The sequence below is a fragment of the Magnolia sinica genome, chromosome 2 (genome assembly GCF_029962835.1).
Source record: "Magnolia sinica isolate HGM2019 chromosome 2, MsV1, whole genome shotgun sequence".
NCBI lineage: Eukaryota > Viridiplantae > Streptophyta > Magnoliopsida > Magnoliales > Magnoliaceae > Magnolia > Magnolia sinica.
The window spans coordinates 945,086-971,430 of record NC_080574.1 but is presented as its reverse complement, the minus strand read 5'-3'; the positions used below and the strand labels follow the sequence as shown (position 1 = coordinate 971,430).

The following is a 26,345-nucleotide window of genomic DNA, read 5'->3' as shown; positions in this document are numbered from 1 at the left end:
CCGAATCGTGTACACCCCTAATTTGTATTGGGATGAATTGAAAACACAGAAATATTAACCCAATCCAAATAGCCCCACTAATGTTTCAAATGTGGGCGTTAAATTCTCATTGTTTTCTATTGTGCAGCTCACTTGAGTTTTGTATCCACCTCATTTTTACGCGCATATTCTAAAGTAAAATGGAAAAACGAACGGACGGTAAGAATTTCTCTCAAACACCACAGTGGGCCCTACCCAGCTTACCTAGAAGGAAGTTCCTGCGAAGGGCTTTTGCAGGAGTCCGGATCCTCTGTTATCCGGTCAACAGAGAATTCCTGATACCCAAATTCTCATTGGTCCACGTCACCACTCACTAAAAAAATAAAAAAATAAAAAAACAGCTTCGGACGCCAAACCATGATAACAGAGGATCCCGACTCCTTTTGCAGGCAATCCGCGGATCAGACACTGACAGGTTGAGGAGGGAGACTCCCAGAAGTGACGTCACCAAGTTCTGTGGGACCCACCATGATGTATATGTTATATCCACACCATGCATCCATTTGGAGAGATCATTTTACGGCATGAGACTCAGAATGAGTCAGATCCAAATCTAGAGTGGACCCCACCATAGAAAACAGTGGGAAGAGTGACACCAACAGTTGAAACCTTCCTAAGGCCCACTATGATGTTTATCTGTGATCCAACGTGTTCATAACTTAAGACAGACATGAAAGAGGGCAAAAAGACAAATTTCAGCTTGATCAAAAACTTTTGTTACCCTTAGAAATTTTTAATGGTGGGAGTCACTCTCTCCACTATTTTCTGTGCTGGGGTCCACTCGAGCTTTAGATCTTAGTCATTCTTTGGCTCAAACTCTAAACTGATATCTCTAAATGGATGAACGGTGTGGATACAACACATACATCATTGTGGGTCCCACAAAACTTGGTGACGTCACTTCCGTAGCCAGTCTCGCTACTCAAACCTGTAAGTTGCTAATCCACGTCCGTCTCAACCGCATTCCAGATTGGCAACTGTGGTAGAATGTAAAGGTGCGTGTAGGCTTTAGGAAAAGCTCTTTCATGGGAATAACTCGGCAAAAGCCGAGTTTGGACTCGACCCTGTCAAAGAACGTGTCTTCCAAGTATCTTTTGCTTTTCACGTAATGAAGCAATGTAAATTTCCAAGCCAAACACAACATCCTAACCGACCTATTTAAACTATTCTTTCTTGAAACTTCTCTTGAAATTCCAGCAGTCGACGCCGTTCCACACGAAAACACAATAAATAGAAATTACCAGGAATTCTTCCCGCAACCCCTCTTCAAAATCCCCTGCGACGCTGCCAGACCAAGAATCAACCATTACCCAATATATAAACTAACCTTTCTGCCCTCAGATTTCTCAATCCAGATTTTCCCATTTCTCAATCCCATCAAATAGCAATCTGCTCATTTCGCAATCTCCTCAAATCTCTTAAAAACCCAAATAGAAATGGCATCAGCAGACACCCTTACATCCTCTTTGCCATTAGCTTACTCCGTTGGAATTATCTTCTTTCACATAGTTTTCAAGTGCATTGCCAGATATCATGATCTGTGCTTCGAGTTCATGACGTTCTTCCGCTCACTAATCCTATTCAATGTCGTGGAATCAAAGTCTCTCCACGCGAGAAAAATCCCAGATTCTGATATCAACGAGGAGGTGCAGAGGATGTCAACACAGCATGTCGGTTTCAGTGATGAAGTGGATGCAATCTTGGATAGAGAAGATGTTGAGATGGTAATGGCGAACCTTGGAATTGCTTGTAATTTGGACGACGATAAGATCAGTGAGTGTTTGGGTTCGGATAAGATTTCGGTGCTGTTCGCAGAGTTGGAACCGAGCTTGGATGAAGTGAAGGAAGCTTTCTGTGTGTTCGATGCGAATGGTGACGGATTCATCGATGCGGAAGAGTTGCAGAGAGTCTTACGTAATTTGGGCTTTGGGGGAGTATACAATCTGCATGCGTGTGAAGTGATGATCAGAGCTGTCAGTAAGAATGGAGATGCCCGGATAGATTTTAGCGAGTTTTTTAAATTCATGGAAAACAGCCTTTCTTGATTTCTCGTTTGGAAATGAACCTTTTTAAAAGGCCCCGAATTCAATTTTCTCGTTTTGAATTCTGAAAAGTGGCATTTTAAAAAATTGGTGATCCAAACACTACCTTAATTTTGATTGGTTTGTAGGTGTGATTGAAGCATAAATAATCCGACGTGTTTTTTTTTTCTTTTCTTTTCTTTTCCCCTTCTTTGTACATGTGATGGTTGAACGGGTCCGATTGAACCTGTTTCGTTGGGGGAGCGGATTACGTGAGACCCGGCCCGGACTCACCCAAGACCGCGAGACCCGTACCGTGGGTGACATGCACATTGATGTATTTATTCTGTATCTATGCCGTCCATCCGTTTTTTCAGATCATTTTAAGGCATTATCATAAAAATGAAGCAGATCCAATAATCAGTTGGATAATATTATAGAAAACAGTGGTGATTCAAAGCTTGCTATTAAAAAATTGATATGGCGTACATTAGTGTTTCCATAGTATTTATTTGCCATCCAATCTGTTGATAAGGTCACATAAGCCTGGATGAAATATAAAAATAAATATCGGCTTGATTCAAAACTTTTGTGACCCAGTAATGGTCCATCACACCTGATAAATTAATCTGCTTCATTTTTCATTTTTGAGATAATGCCCTAAACTGATCTAGAAAACAGACCAGTGGCGTAATTACAGAATACATACATCAAGGTGAGCCCTATGGCAAGGACCCCACCTCGTTGGGTGGGTCAGGGTCTCATCTAATCTGCTCCCTTCGGACGGAACTTCCACGTTCGAATCCAGGTCCTAAGATTTGAGCGTAACCTGGCTGCAACCCTGGAACCAGAAATGTGAGTGAGACCCTGGGCGTAGGGCCCACCTCGATCTATGAATTGTATATCCACACTGTTTATCTGTTTTTTCAACTGATTTTAAGCCATCTTATGAAAAATGAAGCAGATACAAATTTCAGGTAAACTACACCACAGGAAACAGTGAGTTTTTTGAGTTGATATTTGTCAATAAATATTACAATGGACGCTAGGAAGTTTTTAACGGTGGGTGTTTAGTGATCACCATTTTCTGTGGTGTGGTACACCTAAAATTTATATCTACTTCATTTTTGGGACCATAATCACCGTTTTCTATTGTGTGGTACACTTGAAATCTATATTTACTTCATTTTTGGGACCATATCTTTAAAATAATCTCTAAAAATAAAATAAAATGGTCAACGTGAATATACAAGGAATACATTGAGGTGGGCCTACTCTCGAGATCTCACTGACATGACCGATTCCCGGTGGAAACTAAGTTGTGCTCTTCTAACTCAGAAAGGAAAGATGATTATAAGTAGAACTTTAGACGAGTTGGGTTGAACTCTGTCCCAGCTCAGATTGGCTCATTCAGCCAAAGGCCTTAGCATGATCATTGAGTTGACTTGGTTAACTTGCTTGGTTTGATAATTGAATCGAGTGGAACTCAAGTCAAGTTCGAGCCTATTCGAATTTTAGCCAGTTTCAAACTAGATTGGAGCCTATTCGAGGTTTTTTTTTTTTTTTTTTGGAGTTCGATTGAATTTAACACGTTTGTTTGGTTTAATTTGGTAATTATAAATAAAAGAAATGAAGTGAAAAATAAATGAATAATAAAACCTAAAGCTTATGAATCAGAATCTAAGATTCAAATTTAAAAGTTGGGATATATATATAATTTTATTTATACTACATTCATGCTCGGGCAAGTGGAACCGAGCTAAGGTTCATGCCAAGCTAAACTGGACTGGCATACAACTCAGGCTTGAACCGATTTTGAAACGAGCTGGAATTTCTGGTTCGAACAAGTTGTTCAAGCTGAACTAAGTCGATCTAAATCAGGTTGCACTGAGTGAGCTAACCGAGATGACTTGGTATGTGTTCAGCTCTAATTATAACTAAGCATTTTTATAAAATATAAATGATTAATCACTCACAATGCCCTATAAGTTATTAGTGGGACCGTGAGGATGAGGGAGTAAGTGCTTGGAGAACAAGCTTGAAAATGAAGTACATTCAAATTTCATATATATTATGGTATATGAATCATAGACACTGTTTATACAAAAATCTGGCTTCTCCAACTGTGCCCCGACGGTTAGCTCCAAGCCTTGTGGACCTGCATGAGAGAAGGATGAAGGAGACCCTTGCTTGAGCAGGGACTCTCCGATGTCAAAGACAGGCTAGGAATCTGGGTCTAAGTAATGTAGTTAGGGGTTTAGAGTGTCAAATGATGCATACCTGTTCTAATGAATTCATTTCATATTTATACCTGTGGATCAAAGGGAACGTGGTCGTCAATCTTGACAGATCTCTTCCATCAAGCGGGAGCTACGCATGCACTGATGTCGGCTATTATCCTTAGATCGTGCATCAGACAACTCTCTAACATGCCTCATTGGGATTGATCCCTTAGCGTGATCCTCGATCGGCCACGTGTGCATCCGAGTCGATCTCAGCCCATGGCCCTCCGAGTCCATGAGTGTGTTAGTCTTGGTCGGATCTCGAATGACTTATGTCGGCACCGAGTATTAAATCTCCGACTCTTGCCTATGGGTCAGAGATGTAGCGTCATATTTTCATCAGCCTCGCTCACAATTCTCCCAGCTACTAATCGGAGTCAACAAGTCGGGCACATTCTGGTTTATTCCAAGTTTCAGGCTGGAGCCAAGGCTCAGACGCGCAATCCAGGGCCGTAGTTCTTCGGATAAGGGTTCCAGACGTTGGTGTAGCCCAATCTGCTTCTCTTCTACAACCCTAGTTTTGGAATCATAGTTCGAAAGCATAGTCGGTTCGGATGTAGTGCTATTATGCCGAGGCTCGCTGCTCATCAATTTCTACAAGTCGGCCTTTATTGGGTTGGCTCAGATTTTCCCATAACAGATACTGAACATTAACAACTTAAAATGAACTACAAAAGTTTTAAATTTATCTGGTATTATTATTATTATTATTATTTTCTTTGGAAACTTAGGTTTATGCTACTGCAGGACCTGGGAGCTGTTTGATGGTGGGGCATTCAATCTCCACTGTTTCATATAGCATGGTCTAAGTGAGATTTGGATCTGATTCATTTTTAAACTTGTCTAAAACGATGGGGAAAAATGTATGGACAGTGTGGATATAGAATACTCTAATCAAGGTGGGCCCCACTTAAAGAGCCGCACCGTCTTGGTTGAGAACGGTGCCGCACTTAATACGCTTCCAGGGCGGTGAGCTCATCACCGACTAAACCGCGTCTCAATTAACAGAGAATCCATTTATAAATAAATCTCTCACCGCCTAATCCGCGTCTCAGTTAATAGGAAATCCAGTTGTAAATAAACCTCAGGTCGTTTCCTTTTTCCTTCTGGAGCGCGGATTCGGTGAGGCCAGGGAGGTACCGACTTGTCATGGCCGTCACCGTAGGTCCCACCTTGATGCATGTGTAGTATATCCACACCGTCCATTTGTTTTACAGCATGCCCTAAAAATGAAGCCGACACAAATCTCAGGTTTACCAGACCACACGAAACAGTGGTGATTGAATGCCCACAGTTAAAAACGTTTTGGATCAAAGCTGAAATTTGTGCTTTCCTTTATCCCGGTCTGTGTGACCTGGCACTAGGAAGTTTTTAATGGTGGGCATAAAATCACCACTCTTTCCTGTGGTGTGGTCCATCTGAGATTTGGTTCTGCTTCTTTTGCCTTCAAATGGTCTGCAAAAACGAATGTACGGTGTGGATATAGAACATATAGGTTAAAGTGGGCTCCACAGTCATGGCCTCACTGAAGTAGGTGTAACCTGGCCTCACCGAATCGGCATTCAGAGTTGAGATTTCAGAACAACGTTACAAATATATGGATTAAAATGTTGATTAGATCTATTTTCGTGTAAGTGATCTTTACCGTACATATTAAATACCAATGATCAGATTTCTCATGTTTGTTAGATTGGTGTGATGTTAGCATGGTGGTCCATGATTCATATGCACTGAATCTAATGAACAGTCTAGATCAGTGGATAGGACAGTTTTAAGTGTCCCAAAATTATTAACTTATCTAGGTCCTCACTAGTCTACAATTAGCCTTTGCACCAAATCTTAGGTGCAAAAGAAATTAAGTAGGCCCCAACAATGAAAACAATGGTGGCAAACACTCACCATATAACAGTATTCAGCTGTGCTTGGAGCCAACTGTCAGTTTTGTTGTATTTGATGTCCTTAATCGACTTATATATAGGGGTTGTTGCTGCCATCGACAAACTGTCCATCAACAAACTATTCAATGATCCCATTGGGAAACTGTTTGATGATGCCATTGAACAATGCTCGATCCGATCGATATTTTTCAAATTTTTTTTTTCTTCAGTTGGCCATTGGATTAACGGGGCACTTTTTCGACGCTATTGATTAGTGTTCGATGACAATGAAAATCAGTTCGATGCAATTGGAGAAAATCAAATTTTCATCTTTTGTCTTTGCACAGTTTAAGTGTTAGTCGATGCTATCGATATGGCTTCGATACCATCAAAGAATAAGTTTCGATAACATCAATTAAATCATGCATATTTACGCAGAGTTATGATTTTGCAGAATTTATTTCTAATTATTCTTGAGATTCTTCTATAGGCTATATATATGTGGGTGTAAGCGGGATTGAGAGGTAGTTCTAGGGTTTCTAATTTGTCCAAGGGTTTCAAAAGGTGTAGTAATGGGTGAGATTCGAGGTTGTTCGAATCGGGTAAGCTCATTCTTTTTGTAATTTCTGCTTTTATAGTGTTCATTTGTCGCTTTGTGCCATGATTTTTTTCCTAAAAGGGTTTTTCCACATTAAAATTGTTATGCTCTTGTTGTGCTTGGTTTGGACGATTTGGTTACTCTCCTAGATCCAACTTTGTGTGCTTCTGCGCTCCCCTAACAAGATTCTATATATATATATATATATATATATATATATAGCGGACTTGGGAAATGTCAGGCTGATTCAAGACTCGAGGTAGGCCACAACACTTGAATTTAGAGGTTTGAAGTATATTTACATTGTTTCCTTTAGTTTAGCCCTCCTGAGACTTTGATCAAATTGATTTTTTGGAATTTTCCATATTGTGAGCCTCATAGAATGCATGGTTTCAATGCTACACATACATCAAGATGGCTTATAAAACACTTAATATAATGATTGTACATGTGAGCAACAGACCTAGTGTTTGATAAAAATTTGAGATAAACTATAAAGGAGCTGTTGTATTGACGCTGGGGCTGGGCATGAGTTGGACCAAGTTAAGGCTAACTTGACTTGATCTAGTTTTGAAATAGGCCTGACTCGATGTTGACCTGACTCGATACCAAGTCCAGCATGCCTGATCCGATCTGAGTCCGAGTGATCTGGCCTAGACTAATCCAAACTGAATCTAACCCATTCACAAGTACTAAGTTGGGTTGAATCAGCACCGAGTCGGATTGGGTGCAACGGGTATCCATGGGCAGAAATCACAACTTAATTAAAACCTATGTTCACTTGCTAGAATTGCAGCCTCTCCATTAGCTACATGGCATCTCAAATCTGAAATGTCAGATTTGAGTTTTTATTTTTATTTTTTATTTTTTTTATTTTTAATGTATGAGTTGAGTTTCGAATAAAGTCGAGTCAATAGTGAGTTGGATTTCGAGTCGAGTCAAGTTGAGTTATTGGGTGACTCGAACACGACTCGGTTTGAGTTTAGACTGGATGAAGTCAACTTGATTCGGATCGACTAACCCACTTGGTTCAGATTGACTCACCCACTCAATTTGGACTTAGTCAGATATGAACGTGTCAGATGAGTTGATTTTGACGAGTTGAGTCATCCTGTGCCTAGCTCTAATTTCTGCCACACCGGGCACAGGCTGTGATTTGAATTTTCAGGAGAGTTCTCTGATTCTCTACCATAGTATAATGCTGGGTATCACAAATTGCACGTGCATATACATTAACTCAAAATTTTGGGTGGCTGTCCAACAATCAAATTAGGCAAATGTTTCCACCCTTATACCATGTTGAAACATGACCAGTGAATGTCCTTGTTACACGTCAATGACATCAAAACGATCAAGAAATCTCAACCATCTAATTAAGAAGTTGGTAATGCATGAAAATGACCATGAAGTGAAGTGAATTGACCATGAAATGCATGAAAATGACCTTGAAGTGAAGGCAATTGACCGCGAAATGCATGGAAATGACCATGAATCTAAACGGAATCGCCGGAAATGACCTTGGAATGAATGGAAATGACCGTGAAGTGAAGCGAATTGACCATGAAATGCGTGGAAATGATCGTGAAGTGAAGGGAATTGACCGTGAAGTGCATGGAAATGACCGTGAATCTAAATGGAATCACCGGAAATGACCATGAAATGCATGGAAATGACCATGAAGTGAAGCAAATTGACCATAAAATGTGTGAAAATGACCGTGAAGTGAAGGCAATTGATCGTGAAGTGCATGGAAATGACCGTGAATCTAAACAGAATCGCGGAAAATGACCGTGAAATGCATGGAAATGACCGTGAAGTGAAGCGAATTGACCGTGAAATGCATGGAAATGACCGTGAAGTGCATGGAAATGACCGTGAATCTAAATGGAATCGCTGAAAATGACCATGAAGTGAAGCGAATTGACCATGAAATGCGTGAAAATGACCGCGAAGTGAAGGGAATTAATCGTGAAGTGCATGGAAATGACCGTGAATCTTAATGGAATCGCCGAAAATAACCGTAAAATGCATGGAAATGACCCTGAAGTGAAGCGAATTGACCGTGAAATACGTGGAAATGACCGTGAAGTGAAGGGAATTGACCTTGAAGTGCATAAAAATGACCGTGAATCTAAACAGAATCGCCGGAAATGACCGTGAAATGCATAGAAAAGACCCTGAAGTGAAGCGAATTGACCGTGAAATATGTAGAAATGATTGTGAAGTGAAGGGAATTGACCGTTTAAAAGATATTCTTATTAAATTGAATCTTGGAAAATAACTAGGTTGGTTGGCTAAAGTAGCTTCTCCTACCCCAAAATCTTATATGTAACATCAAGTAACTAAATTTGGTTTAGAAGATATTCTTGTTAACTGAATAAAGAAAGAAATGAAAAAAGAAGAGAAATTTTTTTTATATGCCTATATATACATATTTATATAAATCTGTATTAGAGAAAAATGTAGGTAGAATAAAGTTCTTCATGTAAATTATAAATAAATAAATTTAAAAAAAAAAAAAAAAACATAGTAAGTGCATAGACTGTGCCATTATAGCTACGGTTATAATCCGTAGCTATAGACCAGGTGTCCCCACCCCACTGGCTTTTTTTTTTCTCTCTCTCTCCTGTTGTAATCCCCACTACTTTTTGTGGGTCCCATTATGAGGTATATGTTATATCTATTTGGCGGACTCTTATTAAGGCTTGAGAGGAAAAATAAGATAGATCTAGCTATCAAGTGGACCACACTGTAAAAAGCAGTGGAGGATTAAAAGTCTACCATTGAAACTCTTTTAGGGGTCACTGACGTTTTAGATCAATATGAAATTTTTTTTATCTCTTCATACAGGTATTTGTGACCTTATAAATATATTGGATGGAAAATATATGTTATGGTGGGCCCCACGAAATTTTTAACAGTGAAAATCAAGTTTCCCGCTGCTATTTGTGGTGTGGTCCACTTGATCTTTGGATATAATTCTTTTTTTCCAATAATGCTCTGAAATGATCTCAAAATATGGATGAACGGTGTGGATATAATAAATACATCATTGTGGGGGCCATGTCGAGGAGCGTCAGCGCTCGTCTTCGCACACCAGCCAATCGGCTTGCGGAAGGAAGGAACGACGGGGGTATTTTGGTCCCGTGAAAAGTCGTCCGTACACAGGGGAGCATTCTTGGAAGCTTAAAAAGAAGTGGGCTTAAAATAGCTGGTGGGCCATAAATGGGTCGTACAGTAGGAAATTTCTCATGTGGCCTTTTGAAATAGAGAATCCGAATACTCGGACGCGGACTTTCGCAGGAAGTTCCTGCGCAAGATGCAGGGTGGGGGCCACCACCATGTTTGTGGGAAATATACTCCGTTCATCCGTTTGGTGATTTCATTTTAAGACAAAAGACCAAAAACGAGGTGGATCCAAAACTTAGGTGGGCCACACGCAAGGGAAAATTGGGAAAAGAAATACCTACCGTTGAAACCTTCCTGGGCTCCATCTTGATGCTTATATGCCATCCAAACCGTTTATAAGGTCATTACCACATGGATGAAGTGAAAATAAAAAACGTTTAGCCTTAAACAAAGTTTTTATGGCCATGAGAATGTTTCAATGGTTGTCACTGAATCATCATTGTTTCCTCTTGTGTGGCCTAATTGAATTTTGGATCCACCTCCATTGTTGTGAATTTTTCTAAAATGATCTCGCCAAACGGATGAATGGAGTATATTTCCCACAAACATGGGGACGCGGATTGCATCCTACCCCGCCCAAACAGTAATCTGCAGGGTTCTGTGGGGCCCATCGTGATGTAAGTGTTTTATCCATGCTGCTCATCGCTTTTCTCATATCATTTTAAGGTATGATGCTTAAAATGAAGCATTTCTACAGCTTGGTTGGACCACACCAAAGGAAGCTGCAGTGATAATGACACTCACCGTTGAAACCTTTCTAAGGGCTACCGTGATGTTTTTTTACGGTCTAAACTATTAATAATGTCATGTAGGCGTGGATGAAGTGAAAACACAAATATCAGCTTGATCCAAAATTTCTCTATCTCCCAAGAAGTTTTTAACGGTGGAAGTTCAATGCCCACCTTGCAAGGTGGGACCCACAGAGGTATGAAAAAACTTCCAATCTAAACGTATACTGTATACAGCGTTTTTTACTTTTTGAATCTTGACGTGCAGTGCACGAAATTCAAACTACTTTCACACGAGCAGAGCTGTACAGGGTGAGCAAGGTTCATAGATATAATCATAGGGTATGTGTTATATCAAAACCGTTCATCTATTTTCTAAGCTTGTCTTAAGGCTTGAGACGAAAAATAAGACAGATCTAACTATCGAGTGGACCACACGAATGGTTTAACAGTGAAAATTATTCTCTACTGCTATTTGTGGTGTGGGCCACATGATCTTTGGATTTATTTATTTTTTTTGCATAATACTCTATAATTATATGAACAGTGTAGATATGATAAATACATCACTGTGGGGCCCATAACTTACAGCTGGAAACGGACTGGCTACTCCCCTGGCCACCGGACGTCCGTGCTCTGTGGGCCCCACCTTGATGTATGTATTTCATCCATGCCCTCCATCTATTTTTATAGATCCTTTTAAGTCGTTAGAAAAAAAAATAGGTATATTGAAATCTCAAGTGGACCACATTATAGAAAACAGTGTTGAATGAATTTTGACCACTAAAAACGTTATGTACGCCATAAAACTTTTCGATCAAGCTGATATATATTTTTTCCCTTCATCTGGGTCCCCCATGACTTGATCAACATATTTTATGAAATCTATATATTTTATCTACATCGTCCATCCATTTTTAAGAAAATTAGGGTAAAAAATAAAACATATATTGCATACTACCCACTCACCTATTGGTTCGGGTCTGTTCGGTGCGATTCGGGTCCATCGGTTCGGATCTGGTCGGATCCGCCGGACAGAGGTCTATCCGAACCTCTAACGGTGCAAGTTCAATGCCCACCTTGTGGTCCCCTTAATCCTTGGACTTGCTTATTTTTTGGCTCATACCTTAAAATAATCTGAGAAAAATGATGAACAGCGTGGATTAAAAAGTAGGACGCAATCCGCGTCGCAAACATGGTGGTGGCCCCCACCCAGCATCCTTGCCTGCGAAAGAAAATCCGCGTCCATGTAATATATGGGCTGAAAAATGAGACAGATTCAAAGCTCTAATAGACCCATCTTGATGTCCAACCTGTTCAAAAGGTCACGTAAGACCCGGATGAAGGCAGAAAAATAAATATACGCTGAATCCAAAACTTCTGCACCTCCCCAAGAAGTTTTTAATGGTGTTCATTTAATCCCCATTGTGTTGTGCATTTGAGCAATGGATCTATCTCATTTTTGGGCTTATATCCTTAAAATGATATGAAAAAGTGAATGGACAGTGTAGATAGACCCATACATCATGGTGGACCCTAAGAGGTCCAGCCTGTTACGAGCTCGGGACAGGCGGGTGTAGTACCCAATCTACGACACATTTCTCACGCAGCGCCTAAAACACCCTACGTTTAGTGCAGCGCATCTTATTGAATACGTGAATCTACTCCGTCCATCAGGTGAGAATCCCTATTTAAACCATGCAATAAAAAGATAATCCTGATAAAACACTCATATGGGCTACACCGATGGGAACAATGTAAGATTGCTCCTAAAACCTCTTAAGTTCCTGCGGTGTGGCTTGCCTGAGTTTTAGATCTTACCGATTTCTGCCTCTTCCTTTCATTCTGATTAGTTACACCTCAAACCGGTTTGATGAAAGATAAATAGTATAGTGGCCCCACATAAACCTACGACGAGTGGCCCCACATAAACCTATGCTCGTCATCCCATCCCCATTGTTACATGTGGTGTGGCCCACCTGAGTGAAATGTTAGAGGGACTAGTTTTGGATACACCGAAAAATACATAAGAATAAAAAAATATCACTAGGCTGAATCACGTATAAAATACGCTGTCCTTAAAGCATGATTCGCCCCCTTATCAACTGCTGATGGGTTACAAGCGAATTGCTTCCAGGATAAGACAAGCCTTATCTGGATCCAGCGTGCAGCAATCACGATAGGTCCATTATGGAACAATTTTAACGCAATCAATTTATTCTGGCAGACTTAGACTATGGAGATGACAACAGTATTCTAATATGAAGCTATGGATTGTATCTGATTTGATGGAGAGATGGTGTGTTGAGATGATGAAATTGGACTGGAATGGTCCAGTTTATATAGGCCTCAGGTTTAGACCCGTTGCTGTGTGGTATTCAATGGTCCAGAACGTTTGAAAAACGTTTCTGGCCGTTGTCCATTAATCTCAGACATTTCTGGTTATTAGATCTGTAGATCTGACCGTTAGATCATCCTGGCCCGTCCGTTTTCGGACCGTTGTGGCTTTTAAGGTAGCTATCCGTTTAAGAAACGGCTGGACGTTTCGGATTTAAGATCCGATCGTTCTCAGTCACCTATAAAACCCAGGCTCATTTTCAACATTTCAGATCCACACCGCCCTAAGGCTCTGACCAGACCCATGCGCCATCTAGCGCCACTACAGCCACACTGCCTCACTGCCCACGCTCACGCCCACGCCCTCGCCCTCGCCGGTGCCCGTGCCCGAGCGCGTGCGCGTGCGTGTGTTCCAGTGCGAAGCACTACAACACGTAACCCAAGTTTCATCTCTTCCAAAAAGGCTCCAAGTAAGAATACCCTTCTCAACATCTCATATAAACCACAAAACTTTTCTCTGTATTTCCAATGTGGGACAAAGCACACACACCGCACTTTTTAAAAAATTCAAAAAGGTATTTTGGCGGGAAAATTTCAAAATTTTGAAAATTTTGAATTTTTATTTTTTAATTATTTTTTAAACCACAAAAAAGCAACAATCCCCCACTGGTTTTTAAAATAATGAAAAAACTCTGCCAGAATAATAACAGTTATTATGCATAAAAAAAGATATCTTGCGATTTAAATCTTTCCTTAGTGTAAGCATTTTAAAGTTATTTTGAAATTTCTGGTTGCCGCAGCATTGAACCAGTTATTCCTTTATGATATAACCGAAAATACTACACACATAATAGCTTATGCGTTAGGTTTTCCTTTATAATCTCGCTTAGCACTTTTAATGACCATGTGCTTATCCTGTTTCATGAACGATCCCGAGATAACTCTAAGTTTCATTAGAAGCGGCACCACTTCTACGTTCACATAGGTGAAATCCTTCAAGTGTTTCCGTTAAAAACATTTGTCCTGTTTGACTAGACTTCATTAAGAGTTTTACTACTCATCCATCTTTTGTAACGGCTAGCCCTATCATCTTGGAAGAGGTTTTTTATTTATTTAGTGCTGAAACTTTTCATTTATCAGTGATTTGTTGTTACCCATTAAACTCAATATTTAGAGATTTTCTAATTTAGGGTTGGGTTTCTTTCACTGGTGAAATTTTAAGTAAAGAGTTTCAACCCCATCCTTCTAGATGTTGTCCTTACTACCTCTCTCGTTAGAGGTTTAGTAAAAGGATCAACCAAGTTATTACTTGATTTTACATATGATATCGTAATGATTCCATCTTAAATCAATTATCTTACATAGTCATGTCGCAAACTTATGTGCCTGGACTTCCCATTATAGGTACCACTATAGGCTCTTGCTAGAGTAGCTTCACTATCACAATGAAGTGAAACAGCCGGTATAGGCTTCGCATAAAATGAGATTTCTAAAAGAAGATCCCTTAACCACTCAACCTCTTTGCCTGTAGCAGCTAAAGCTATGAACTGAGATTACATAGTTGAGTGCGTTATGCAAGTTTGTTTCTTGGATCCCCAAGATACAGCTGCACCTCCTAGGGTGAATATCCACCCTGTAGTGGACTTGTTGTCCCCTACACTCGATATCCAACTTGCATCGGTATATCCTTCCAACATTGCTGGAAATTTTGAGTAAAATAGCCCTAGTTCTTTGGTTTCTTTAAGATAACCTAGAACTCTACTAATTGCTTTCTAGTGTTCAACACTTGGATTACTTGTAAACCTACTTAGTTTACTCACAGCGTATGCTATATCCGGTCTTGTGCATTGCATCGCATACGTAAGACTACCTATAACACTAGCATACTCTAGTTGTGCAACTGCTCTTCCACTGTTTTCTTTTAACTTAATACTTGGATCAAACGGGGTCTTTGCCTCTTTAATTTTCAAGTGATTAAACTTGTTTATTATTTTCTCAATATAATGAGACTGGCATAATGCAGAACCCCCACTATGTTTTTTAACTTTCATACCTAATATGGTATCCACTTGTCCAAGATCTTTCATTTTGAAAACTGAAGAGAGAAACTTTTTGGTTTCAGTTACCCCTTTCATTTTATTACTGATTATTAACATATCATCTACATACAAGCATATGATTATAACATAATCATTACATACTTTTGAATATATGCATTTATCAGCAATATTGTGTTCAAAGCCATAAGACAAAACTTTAGAATCAAATTTATCATGCCACTGTTTTAGTGCTTATTTTAATCTATACAATGACTTAACAAGTCTACATACTTTTCTTTCATTTCTTGGTAGAACAAACCCTTTTGGTTGCTCCATGTAAACCTCCTCATCGAGATCACCATCTAGGAATGCTGTCTTCACGTCCATTTGATGGATATGAAGATGATGTATGGAAGCAAGAGCGAATAAGATCCTAATCGATGTTATTCGAGCTACTGGTGAATAAGTGTCAAAATAATCAATTCCATCTTTCTGTCGAAAACCCTTAGCAACTAATCTTGCTTTAAAAGTTTGAATTGTACCATCTGTGTGATATTTTTTCTTAAATACCCACTTACAACCTATTGGTTTAGAACCTGGAGATAGATCTACCAATTCCCATGTTTGGTTAGATGTTATAGAATCCATTTCATCATTAATGACTTCTTTCCAAAAAGCGGAGTCTCTTGAAGACATAGCTTCACTAAAGGTTTTAGGTTCATCTTCTATAGTCAAAACCATAGGTATTTTCCTAATCACCTTCTCTCTATCACCCTCAACTAGATGAAAAGAGAGTCGTTGAGAGTCTATTTGATCAAGATCAAGACTCTTTTCTACTCTTGCTCTTTGACTCTTACGAGATTCACTAGGAGATTTCTCTTCTATTTGAGGTTCTTTTATATTTTCATTAGGAGATTGAATCTCAGCATTCTTTTTCTCCGTGAATACAGAATTCTCAAAGAACTCTACATCTCTAGACTCTATGATTACATTGGAGTCTAAGTCTAGAAGTCTATAGGCCTTACTATGTTGTGCATATCCTACAAGGATGCACTTGATAGCTCTTGGTCCTAATTTAGTTCTTTTAGGTTCTGGAGTTTTGCAATATGCAAGACACCCCCACACTCTAAGATACCCTATGTTTGGTTTTCTTCCTTTCCATATTTCGTATGGAGAGGTCTTGGTTTTCTTAGAAGGAATTCGGTTTAAAACATGACATGCAGCTAACAGCGCTTCTCCCCATAGGTTTAATGGCAACTGTGCTTGTATTAGCATTGAGTTGACCATTTCTACTAACGTCCTATTTTTTTTCTCTGCTACACCATTTTGTTATGGTGTATAAGGTGTTGTGCACTGATGTATTATGCCGTGTTCTTCACAATAGTTAGAAAATTCATTAGAGAAATATTCTCCTCCTCCATCACTACGAAGGATTTTAATATTTTTATCTAATTGATTTTCTACTTCAACTTTATAGATTTTGAATGCATTAAATGCTTCATCTTTCGATTTTAACAGATATATATATATATATATATACATATCTCGAACAATCATCTATAAATGTTATAAAGTACCTTTTACCTCCACGGGTAAGAACGCCGTTTAGTTCACATATGTCAGTATGCACTAGGTCTAATATTTGAGACGATCTCTCAATGCTAGGGAATGGTTTCTTTATTATTTTAGACCGTATGCATACTTCACATTTATCTTTGTCACCATCATTGTATGATATTAGGCCGTTCTTAGCCATGAGTTTTATGGTACTGTAGCCAATATGGGCTAGTCTACCATGCCATAGCGTTACAGACTCAATCATGTAAGCAGAAGAATTCTTTTCATTTAAAGAGAGTTTGATCATCCCATTACAAGCGTATCCCTTACCCACAAAGTTCTCATTCTTAGACAAGATCAGCTTGTCTGATTCAAACACAACCCTAATCCCAGGCTTGCTTAAGAGATCCCCTGAGACAAGATTCCTCCTTATGTCTGGGACATGCAGTACGTTGGTTAGGATTACCTTCGTTCCAGAGGTAAAGAGTAATTCCACGGTTCCTTTGCCTACAACTTTCGATCGTCCTTCATTTCCCATTTGAACTTCTTGACCATTGGTCTCATTTTCATAAGTTTTGAAAGCAGATCGATCATTGCATACATGGACTGTGACACCTGTATCGTACCACCAACCAAGGATTTTCTCTTGAACTAGTTTCACTTCTGTGACCATGGCTACGATTTCATCGTCTACTGCATTAGCCACTTTCTTAGGCTTTTTTCGGTCCCTATAGACTCGGGTGAACTGCCCGGTCTTGCCGCAGACATAGCAAGCTCCCTTAGGTTTGCCGTTTTTCTTCTTTTGGGTTTTCTTGAATTTCCCTTGATCTTTGTTAGGTTTAAGGGAATCAGCTTTCTCATAAGTATTATTTTGGGATGTCTTTTCTATTGCGTTCACCTTAGATGAGGATGCACCATTAGCGTCATCCTTTTTGTCTCGGTTACGAGATTCTTTTTCAATACCAAGATGTTTATGGATTTGTTTTAAGGTGAACTCTTCGGATTTATGTAGTAGTTTCTGCCTGTAGTCTTTCCAGCTCGGAGGCAACTTTGCGATTATAGCTCCGACTTGAAAGGATTCAGAAATATCGATTTTTATGGCTTTTATTTTATTTACAATAAGCTGCAGTTCCTGGATTTGGGCAAGCAGCGGTATATTGTCTACCATTGTGAAGTCGAAATACCTGATAATTAGAAATTTCTGTGTACCTTCCTCTTCAGCCTTGTATTTGTATTCCAATGCGCTCCAAATTTCTTTTGCTAATGTGGTCCCCATGTACAAATTGTACAATCGATCAGAGAGAGCATTGAGAATGTGGCCACGACACAGCAGTTCATCTTCTTGTCGCTTGATCCTAACAGCGATCTGTTCTGTAGTGTCAGTGTCCTTTGCTTCAGGCAGAGGTTGGAGAGTCGGGTCTAAGATGTAGAAGATCTTCAGCGCGGTCAGCAGGAATTTCAGCTTGTCCTGTCATCTAGTGAAATTTGAACCATCGAATCGGTCCAATCGGATTAGATCCTGATTCATCAGTTTGATTGATGCAACACTTTCGGTGTCCATAATCACGCTTTAAGATTGTTAAAGGGACTAGTTTTGGATACACCGAAAAATAAATAATAAAATAAAAATATCACTAGGCTGAATCACGTATAAAATACGCTATCCTTAAAGCGTGATTCGCCCCCTTATCAACTGCTGATGGGTTACAGGCGAATTGCTTCCAGGATAAGACAAGCCTTATCTGGATCCAGCGTGCAGCAATCACGATAGGTCCACTATGGAACAATTTTAACGCAGTCGATTTATTCTGGCAGACTTATACTATAGAGATGACAACAGTATTCTAATATGAAGCTATGGACTATATCTGATTTGATGGGGAGATGGTGTATTAAGATGATGAAATCGGACTGAAATGGTCCAGTTTATATAGGCCTTAGGTTTAGACCCGTTGCTGTGTGGTATTCAATGGTCCAGAACGTTTGAAAAACGTTTCTGGCCGTTCTCCAATAATCTCAGACGTTCTGGTCATTAGATCTGTAGATTTGACCGTTGGATTATCCTGACCCGTCCGTTTAAGAAACGGTTGGACGTTTCAGATTTAAGTGCAAAGTGCGTCATCTAGCTCCACTACAGCCACACTGCCTCACTGCCTCACTGCCCACGCCCATGCCGGAGCGTGCGTGCGTGCGTGTGTTCCAGTGCGAACTGGAACACGCAACCCAGGTTTCATCTCTTCCAAAAAGGCTCCAAGTAAGAATACCCTTCTCAACATCTCATATAAACTACAAAACTTTTCTCTGTATTTCCGATGTGGGACAAAGCACACACACCGCACTTTTTAAAAAATTCAAAAAGGTATTTTGGGGGGGAAATCCCGAAATTTTGAAAATTTTGAATTTTCATTTTTTTAATTATTTTTTAAACCACAAAAAAGCAACATGAAACGGAATGAATTTTTTAACAAAGAGCCTTAATCAAGAATAAAACCTAATGGACGGAACAGATTTTACATATTTGACGTTGTGGGCCCGACATTGCTGGGGTAATTTACCCTCGAAATGAAATACAGATGTCGTAAAGGAAACCGGTCCAAGTCAAGCTCCTCTCCTTCATGCAAGATAACAGTGTTTTTCGCAGAAATGCCCTGCCAAGCTTCCTCGGGTAAGGAACACGTGCAAGCGTGTGGTACGTGTGCTATCATCAGGCGAGCACCACGTTGTTGAAGGAAAATCTGCCAAATCTGTTAATTAATGAAGAATGGCCTGGATTATGTGTCCTGATGGTCCGTGAAACCGAGAGTGAGTAGGCATTTAGTCCTGACCTTGGAATGATTCTTTCCAGGTGGCCCACAAAAGTGAATAGCTTGATCTTCTAGTCAGCGAATTGGCCATGCATATAGATGATGGAAACCATTTAAGGTGTAGGTATTATCTTGACTAGACATTTGATTACGGCGGAAATTATTAGGTCATGGGGTAAAACGGTTTACATTTTTCAAAGTGGTTAGCAACATGTTTAGAGAGAGAATCTCTAAAAAAAATCTCTTTATTTTAAATTATTAAAAGGTAAAATCTCTTACATTTTAATAAATATATGAAAATAGATCATTACAAAACAATCTATTAAAAGAAAAACTAAAAGACCTCTCAATTTGCTTAACATGAAAGTATGCTATCTTAGTGAGATTTCTTTACTTTCAAGTTATTCTTAAAAGAAACTATTTCCTCCTTGCTAAAGAAACTAGAAGCATCATGAATTTTTATCATTTCACTTTAATTAAAACCAAAGACTCACAATATTATTAGCTTGTGCATCCAACACACCCTTAATTTTCATTCATAAGGATTGCAAGGCACCTGTAGATGTACATGTAGAGGAAGAGACATTCTGAGCCCATTCAGTCACCCTGTGCTCTGTTCTTGTTCTCGAAATTTCCTCACATATTCTGCATGGAATTTGGAAGTCGAATATAAGAATCCTAAGTCTAGCAGGTCCAGAGTCCAGATGCAGTCTAGTCAATAAAAAAAATGGAAATAAAATAAAGGGGCAAGAAAATTAAAGAAAAAGATAGGTACACTGGAAAAAAGGGTTGCATGCATGTGATCAGGTGGGTGCCAGCAATGGTGTGAATGATGTAAGAATTTATAAGGTGGGCCTTATTGATCAACGGTCTGAATTATCCCAAGTGTTGGATAGTATGATCAGGAATAACAATGGACCCCACTCAGTTGTGATTCAAATAATCTTGTATGCTCTTATTATTTTAGCATGATTCATAATATTCCTCAAATTAATGAAGCTTCCTAGTCTTCACAGCGAAGAAGTTACCCTCAAATTGCATTTGTGTTTCTTTCAAGTACAACTGGAAAGGAATAAGGTTGCAATTTAGATCCCAGACCATCTCCTGAATGCTAAGGAAAGAAAATTATAATTAATTTGGTCATTTCCTTCCTCTTTCCTTGGACTACTAATTACACCTTACTGCAATAGTGCATCCCAAATGCACCCTCAGTAACATACGGGTGATTGGCATTATTTGATAAACTGAATTAGATCTAAACATACGCATTCGATTATAATTATGAAAAGAATTGTGGTTGCATTTGAATGAATGAATTGAATTTTAAACTTAGGGATTAATAAAAAGGAAATTGGAAATTTTGTTAGGGACTATTTGGAGAGGAAGAATATAAAATGAGGATGTGAAAAACTCCGGTCGAATCGTACTGGCAGGTAAAACCATGGACATGAAACCAGTATGTATTGTTTGTTTTAAATAGTTAATTTTCGTGAAGAAAGTCAATGGTAATGGTGGGAGTTGCCTCTAATGACAATGAACATAGAAATTAAACACATTGTTTTATAAAGAAATTGATTTCCCCAAAATTTCAGGAAAACCTTAATAATTACAATTGATTTCCATTGTTACTTTTCATTTCATAAACAACAAAAAAGTCAATTTCCATGAAAATTGATCTCGTTTTTAAATATTTCCTTGTTTTCTAGTATAGTTTGCATTTTGTCTTTTTTGGAGCCAAGCTGAAGTTAAGAAAGAAATTACCATTTCATTATTCCTGCGCAATTGTGGTTTACTGTATTAATGACTGCAATCCAATTTGATTGTGTATCCTAATGCACCTTCATGGAAGATGATGGAAAACAATGCTTTTGTTAGAAATTCTTTGCAACCTGTATGAACACTAGAAAGTAGCATATATTCTATATAGTAATGCGATCACATATGGATATTGCTTTAGGTGGGAATTCAGACATGGTGTGAATATGACAGCTAGAATAGCCATCTAACAACTGCCTATTTTATCACGAGGCCGGTTCCTTTACAAGACCTTGTTTCAACTTGCTTATTCTACAATTTATGCCTGTGCGTGTAAGAAGTTATTCCCCTGCATGTAAACCTTATTCAACTGGATGGGCCCATTGTGCCATGTGTGCGTGCCATCTAATAAGAAAGGGCTTCAAGTCTCCAGACGTGTGCATGAGTCACGTGAGCGAGAAGTGTAATGGAGAGAGAAGTTTCCTTCTCAAAGTCTTCTTCTCCTCCTTTCTAAGAACCTTCTTGATGCAGGGATGAATGTGATGAGGTCAATCACCGTCTTCCTCAAGGATAACTACTCTGAATTCATGGAGCTTCTCTAGACTCATCACAGAAACTTCTTGAATCCACGAAGAAAAAAAAAAAAGAAAAATATAAATAAATTCTAAAAAATTTATAATTTGATTGATGAATGAAATAAACAAGTTCACAACCTTTTAAATAGACTAGAATTCACAACTTACCGTAAATAGTGAACTTACTATTTATAGACAGTCATTAAGTCTACTAGTGCACAAGGTTATAGTAAGTGTCCTATTTGGTTTCACTAAGTTGTTCACCTAATTATTCTAAGCACTTCCCGTGCTGGGAGCAACTCCAAAAGCCCAACGAAAGAAGAGTTATAATCAAACTAAAACTTATTATTTATAGTAAAAACGGAATTAAAATAAGGAAATGACGATCGATCTGATGGTATTTTCCAAATCCGGCTTGTGCAATCCGGTGTAGTAGGGTTGGGTGGTTAAAGTAGCTCGTTCTACCCCAAAATCATATTTTTATATTCGATAACTCATTCCAGATTGCAAGATACGCCCGATTTAAGGTCCAACGGTATGGATCACTTCTGTCATCGACTGAGGTGACCCACTCTACATCAGATCTCTAAGTATATCTTCTCTTCCTTTTCTTTTCTCTTGTGATCCTGTGAATTAAACAATCAGGCAGCAAGAGGGTTCACAAGTTTGAGTGTGTGTGGATGCTCACCATCGAATAGAATTAAGTAAAAATCAGGAGTTTCAACACCCGGTCAAGGGTTCGAGTATCAATAAGTGGTGAAATTTCACTAGCGTGAGTGAGGTGTGTGTGTGCGTGTGTAAAAAAAAAAAAAAGAAGAAAAAAAAGAGTAAAAATCAATCTTATTCAATTATTAGGTGGCCATACCATATAAAACAGCCAACAACCTCCGTAAACCTCCAAATTCTCATAGTGGCCCACATGATCATTGGATGTACCTGATTTTTGCAGCTTCCAACTTTCATGGTGGGCAACCCATGAAAGTTGGATGACAGGTTGGATGTCATACACACACCATGGTGGGCCCATGCACTACAAGGTCTTGCAGAGGAACTGACCTTATCTATTTATTTGCAGTTAGTGTTTGGTTTATGATCATGCAAAGTATTCATGTAATTTAGAACTTTGTTAGGCCCACAAGTATGCCGGATGCAGCTCACGTACACACCTCACATCTGCCGGCGTGGCTCATTCGTTTGATCGAGAACTAATCCTTTGCTAAGCCCACAAGCATGTAAAGCAGCTTATGTACTACTTTCTAGATGATTTTTGCCAAGAATAAGGGCAGTCCACTCTTTGGGTGTGGTAGAATTTATGGAAAATATACGGCTGAAAAAAACTTGGATGCAAGTTTTTCTTTTTATCATCCAATAGCCCACTTGTTGAATGGATGAGATTTATTTCATGCAAGAGCTTCTACGTAGTCAAACCCACATGATAGAAGGCTTGGATATTGCGCAAGTTGCATTAGCTGCAACCCATTGAGTGTAATCAACCTACGGAATAGTCTATTACACTACTCACCAGTGAGAATTTTGTGCTGGATGAAAAAGAAGAGGGCTGCTTGTGAGGGTGTGAAACTTATGACATGAGTTTTATCAAAATGACGCCAAGGGCCGGTTAAAGAGAATGGCTTTCCTTTCCATTTCTTTTTCTTTTTCGGCCTCTAATACCTTTTAATTTTTCTAAAACCAAAATGCCCTTATCTTTATGAGTCTTTTAGTACCTGTGCCTAAGCTTTTTAGCTCCAATTTCAATACATGATGTGACATAACATGATGATTAGGCACACTTGAAGGCAGATTAAATCTGTTTATTTTCTTAATGACCTACTATTTCAAAGAAAATTAACCTTTTCTTTTCCGGTTTATATCATAAAATAAGCTGAAAAAAATTTGATAAATTGCCTGGATATAAAACATATACATCATGTTGGAATCCGCAGTTCCCAACGTATCAACGCGTCGCCACTTGCATGGCACCAACTAATCTGACTCGACCGGCGCAGACGAAACTAGGACAAGCCTGACCCAAACCATATCGGTTTGGGTAATACATAATCGGCTCCTGCTGGACTTGAATTCTTACTCCCACCAACCGCATTGGGACTGTTTATTGTCGGTACTTGAAAAGATTTGTGAGCTCTACCACCATGTATATGTTTTATTCATGCGTTAATATCCATATTTGAAAATCATTTCACGGCATAAAGTACATCCTAATCTCAAGCGGGCCATGCCCTAGGAAAGAGGGGTGATTGAACGCTCTATATTTAAATTTTCTTGAGAGCCACACAAGTTTTGAATTAAGTTGATAATTGTGTTTTCTCTTTGGTTTGGCCAGGTCCATGTGATTAATCAACAGGTTGGATGGCAAATAAACATTACAGCGTGCCTTAGAAAGCTTTTAATGGTGAACATTCAATTTCCACTTTTTTGTCTGTGGTGTCATCGGCCTGAGATTTAGATGTGCTTCATTTTTTGGATAGTTACCTAAAATGAGTAGGTAAAAATGAATAAACGGAGTGGATAATACACAAACATCATGGTAGGGTCCACATCACCAACCAGTACTAAGATCTTGGTAATGGAAGGGTCACCACCAAGTCCGAGTCCACCAAACAGGGGGAGCGGATTAGGTGAGACCCGGGATACACTTGGGTGGGTGTGACCCCTAACTGTGGGGCTCATAATGATGTATGTGCCTTAAATCCACACTATTCAACCATTTTAAAAGCACATTTTAAGTGATGATTCAAAAAAATTGAGGCGGACTCAAATCTTTGGTCGACCACAACACAAGAACACAGTCGTGGATGAATCCCACCATCAAAAAGTTTATTAATTCCACCGGAATGCTTATTTGCCATCCAACCTGTTGATAAGGTCACAAATACCTACATGAAGAGACCACACAAATATTATCTTGATCCAAAGCATTTGTGGCCCACAAGAAGATTTTAATGATGGGGATTCATTAACGACTCTTTCTTGTGGTGTGGTCCACCTAAGATTTGAGTAAGCTTCATTTTTGGGTTCATGTACTAAATTGAGGTTTCAAAATGGTTGGACGGTGTGGATTTAAGCACATTCATCACTGTGAGCCCCACAGTCAGGGTTCTCACCAAACGGGACCTAACTGGACCCCACCTGGTCTATGGTATACGGTCTGGATGGCTCACTCACATTCTTATATTGGCTAGCAAATGTAAATTTCCAACGCATCGTACGAATCTACCGACCTACTTTTAAATCCTTCGATGAAACTTCTCTTGAAATTCCCGCACTCAAACCCATTCCAGCGCTGAAAGAACGAAACTACTCAGAACTCTTCTCGCAAGCCCACTTCAAAATTCCATGCGATGCCGCAAGGCCAAACATGAACCATCATCCAATATATAAACCAACCTCTCTACCCTCAAATTTCTAAGTCCAGATTTTCCCATTTTTCAATCCCATCAAACAGCAATCTGCCCATTTCACAATCTCCTCAAATCTCTTAAAACCCCAAATGGAAATGACATCAGCAGACTCCCTTTCACCCTCTCTGCCATTAGCTTACTCTGTTGGGATTCTCTTCTTTCACATACTTTTCAATTGGGTCACCAGATATCATAAGCTGTGCTTCGAGTTCATGTCGTTCTGCGGCTCACTAATCCGATTCAAGTTCGTGGAATCAAAGTCTCTCGATGAGAGAAAAATCCCAGATTCTGATATCAATGAGGAGGTACAGAACATGACGACAGAGCATGTCGGTTTCAGTGATGAAGGGGATGTAATGCTAGATAGAGAAGATGTTGAGATGGTAATGGCGAGGCTGGGAATTGCTTGTAATTCGGACGGTGATAAGATCAATGAGTGTTTTGGTTCGGATGAGATTTCAGTGCTGTTCGCGGAGTTGGAACCGAGCTTGGAAGAAGTGAAGGAAGCTTTCTGTTTGTTTGATACGAATGGAGACGGATTTATCGATGCGGAAGAGTTGCAGAGAATCTTACGTAATTTGGGCTTCGGGGAAAGATACAATCTGCATGCGTGTGAAATGATGATCAGAGCTGTCAGTAAGAAAGGAGATGCCCGGATAGATTTTAGCCAGTTTATGAAATTCATGGAAAACAGCCTTTCTTGATTCCTCCTTTGGATGTGATTTTTGTTGCAAAAAATATTGATTTTAATAAAATATATTTCAATAATAAAATAACATATAAGGTGTGGGTTTTTGGGAATGGTCCACGTGGAAAAGGGAAGAGAAAAATCTAGGGTTTATACGAAGGATGTGGAGTATTATAATATTTACCTACCTAGTCCGTGGACTATGGACCTTACGTGTACGCACTGGAACACCTGCGCGCGCGCTCGGGCTCGGTCATGGTCTCGGTCTCGGTCTCGGTGCGAAGGCGTGGGCATGTGAGGCAGTATAGCTGTAGAGGCGCTAGTGGCGCACTTCGCACGTCCGCATCGTGTCACAAAGGGTCGCTCATTCGCGACCATGAGCATTAGTGTAGGGTCCAGCTATAACTGCTGTATGGCTAGCCCAACAGCTAGAAAAC

At 39.4% G+C, this 26,345-nt stretch overlaps 1 protein-coding gene across 1 annotated transcript; it reads left to right on the top strand.

Annotated features, from left to right (window-relative positions):
• Window positions 1-1,206: 1,206 nt before the first annotated feature.
• LOC131237984 (uncharacterized) lies at window positions 1,207-25,941 on the top strand. The gene is made up of 2 exons (XM_058236116.1): window positions 1,207-2,082; window positions 25,230-25,941. Exons 1-2 carry the CDS (start codon window positions 1,476-1,478, stop codon window positions 25,922-25,924), a joined length of 1,302 nt encoding a protein of 433 aa, XP_058092099.1. The 5' UTR covers window positions 1,207-1,475; the 3' UTR covers window positions 25,925-25,941.
• The last annotated feature ends 404 nt before the right edge of the window (window positions 25,942-26,345 follow it).

What these genes read in the sequence shown, in the direction of transcription:
- LOC131237984 (XM_058236116.1), top strand. Translation starts at nt 1,476, where the DNA reads ATGGCATCAGCAGACACCCTTACATCCTCTTTGCCATTAGCTTACTCC. An exon ending in CATGGAAAACAGCCTTTCTT is followed by an intron (nt 2,083 to 25,229) that starts GATTTCTCGTTT and finishes CAAATTTCTAAG; the next exon opens with TCCAGATTTTCCCATTTTTC.